This window comes from Genypterus blacodes, unplaced genomic scaffold, assembly GCF_046128005.1.
Source record: "Genypterus blacodes isolate CSIRO-AG114 ecotype Tasmania unplaced genomic scaffold, CSIRO-AGI_Gbla_v1 ptg000084l_1, whole genome shotgun sequence".
In the NCBI taxonomy this organism is placed as follows: Eukaryota; Metazoa; Chordata; class Actinopteri; order Ophidiiformes; family Ophidiidae; genus Genypterus; species Genypterus blacodes.
Window position 1 is genome coordinate 527,501 of NW_027466889.1, and position 2,500 is coordinate 530,000.

A 2,500-nucleotide genomic window follows, 5' to 3' on the forward strand; every position below is an offset into this window, starting at 1 on the left:
ACTGACAGCTGTGCTATAGGGGACAGACAGGGTTCTAGTCTGTGTGTGTGTGTGTGTGTGTGTCTGTGTGTGTGTGTGTACACATTGTTACTCATCTCTGTTAGGGAATTTTCACTTTGATTCCAATCTTTCCTTTTACTTCAATTGGCTGTTAGGCAAATTCAGGTATTTTCCTTTTTGTGCACATTTGAAGAAAAGTAAAGAAAAGTAAAAATGACCTTTAAGGACCCAAACCAAGTTCCTATGGCGACTTGAGTTCATTATCTTCTCACTGCCACATTGTAATTAGAGGAAAGTAATAATTATGACATCATCAGCGTTTTGTCTCCTTCTTTTTCTCTACACAGTGGAGGGATAAACTTCTGTACGATAACGCCACGTTTATATTCTGGATGTTTTGATGGTTTATCACATTCATGGCTAGCAAACTACTAAAAGCAGCGAGGGCCGGTTTTTATGGCCGCACAGCTCCACGTTGGAAACACTTTCTCTCCGCCGCGCTCATCATTCATGGAGGTTTCCCTGTAATTCATTCTGACCTGTTTTGTTTCTTTGGAAACTTTGGGCTCTTGGTAAGGATTGACATCAGATTTCTGTGGTTTCTGAACGACAATAAATCAGTGTTGAGTCGTTAACACTCCCCTCCTGTGGTATGTGGGGGCTCTCCTCTCTCTCTCTCTCTCTCTCTCTCTCTCTCTCTCTCTCTCTCTCTCTCTGTCTAAGTGGGCATCTATGTGTGTGTGTGGCATCAAATGCAGCACAAACCTTCTAAGTGTATAAATAGCTGCAGGAGAGCAACAGGGGCATTCACCCTCTAATATAAGGGTCTACATATCAGCCGCTATTAGCCTGCTGGTCTGTCGACGGCTGCTCAGCTCCTCCAAAAACAGCATCACTGTGACTCAGTCATCCCCTGGCTCAAGGGCTCCGGGGCAGCTGATTAAACTGAGCACAGGAAACCTAACCAACATAAACACTGAGCAGGAAATACACCTGAGAGGTAGCAGGTGAATGATGCTGAATACATGTTACATTTAATTTGTATTCCATATTTAGCGTTTTATTAATGCCAATAAAACAGATAACTCAATTTCATTTATTATTAGCAGTAATAGTCTTAGTAAATGTAATGGGTCGAGCTTTTCTTAATGAGTTTGTGAGCATCCATCAGCGCCATGCTTTGTCCTTCCACAGGCTGTGGTGTGTGTGTGTGTGTGTGTGTGTGTGTGTGTGTGTGTGTGCGGGGGTGAACTAGTTGATGCACGCTCCCAGTATTGATAAATTATGCATTGAACTCTGTTTACAGCTGCACCTTGGAATTGTGTACGCAGCAAAACCCTTCTGTCTCTGAGGACACTGTGGGCGTGAGTGTGAACACAAGTTTGATCACGATAATTATTCAAAACTATGAAGGCACTCCTGACCCCCTCCACCCCCCCCTAACACACACACAAACACACACCAAACTGTTCCTAGGCAGAGAGCTGGCAGCAGAGGGAAGCATGCAGCAGCGGAGCGGTGAGGTCGTGTTCCTAACATGATGCATTTATTAGCTTTGATTCTTCAGCAGGGAGCAGATGTTTCATGTTTCATGTTCATGTTTCTCAATCTGCAGGAGGACGTTTATCTATCATTTTCTCTTTTTTGGGTCATGGACTTTTCTCGTCTCTTTTACAGCAATTTGCAATTTGTCTCTCCTCCTCACTCTGAGGAAACATTAGCTGACAGCATGATTGTCACATTCAACACATTATTCTGTTCTCTTCAGCCGCTAAAGCTTTAGATTCAGCCGCTGATTCATGAGCGCCAGTGTGTGTGTGTGTGTGTGTGTGTGTGTGTGTGTGCGCGCGTGTGTGTGCGTGAGTTGGTTGAATGTGCTGGCCGAAGCAGTCGATAGGTGGGAACAATGGCAGACCTGTCTAATCAATAGGCAGACCTGACTAATCAATAGGGAGCCATCATGAAGAGAGAGGGATGATAATCACCTAAACAGATTGGGATCATAATCAATGGCTGCACTAATTATCCTCCATTACACAGTCGGTGCTGGTGATGAGAGGTGATTGAACTATGGAACGACCTACTTATGAACTGATGAGATAAAAACAAAACAATCTTAGCAAACTGCGTCATCGTCGTCAAAGCCTTCAGACTGAGCACAAGATGAGGAGTCAGAAAACCATGGCAACAATGATAATTAAAACATGTACAGAAAGATGAGAGACGTATAGAAGCAAAGGAGTCAAGAGTCCTTAAGACATCTCTATGTGTGTGTGTGTCTGTTACACTCTCTCTCTCTCTCTCTACAAGTTTTCCAATAACGTCTCTTAGGGCTTTTGCTGGAACAGAATAGATCAAAACAGAGACAGGCAGACAGACAGGCTGAGGGACAGACAGGCGGAGGGACTGACCTGTTTGACCCGGTCCGGGTTGACGGTGGTCTGTGGCTGCAGGATGCTGACCGGCTCTGTTTTCTGGGTGCTCTGAGGCATCTCCCTCA

The 2,500-nt window shown here is 44.6% G+C and overlaps 1 protein-coding gene across 1 annotated transcript in view; it reads right to left on the reverse strand.

Moving 5' to 3' along the window:
• LOC143007321 (RNA-binding protein Nova-1-like) overlaps nucleotides 1-2,500 on the reverse strand; it is a 16,565-nt gene that overhangs the window by 13,992 nt on the left and 73 nt on the right. The window contains exon 1 of the mRNA XM_076158594.1: nucleotides 2,412-2,500. This exon is cut by the window's right edge and continues 73 nt beyond it. Coding sequence (XP_076014709.1) covers nucleotides 2,412-2,492 — 81 coding nt within the window. The 5' untranslated portion in view covers nucleotides 2,493-2,500. The remainder of the gene's footprint in view (nucleotides 1-2,411) is intronic.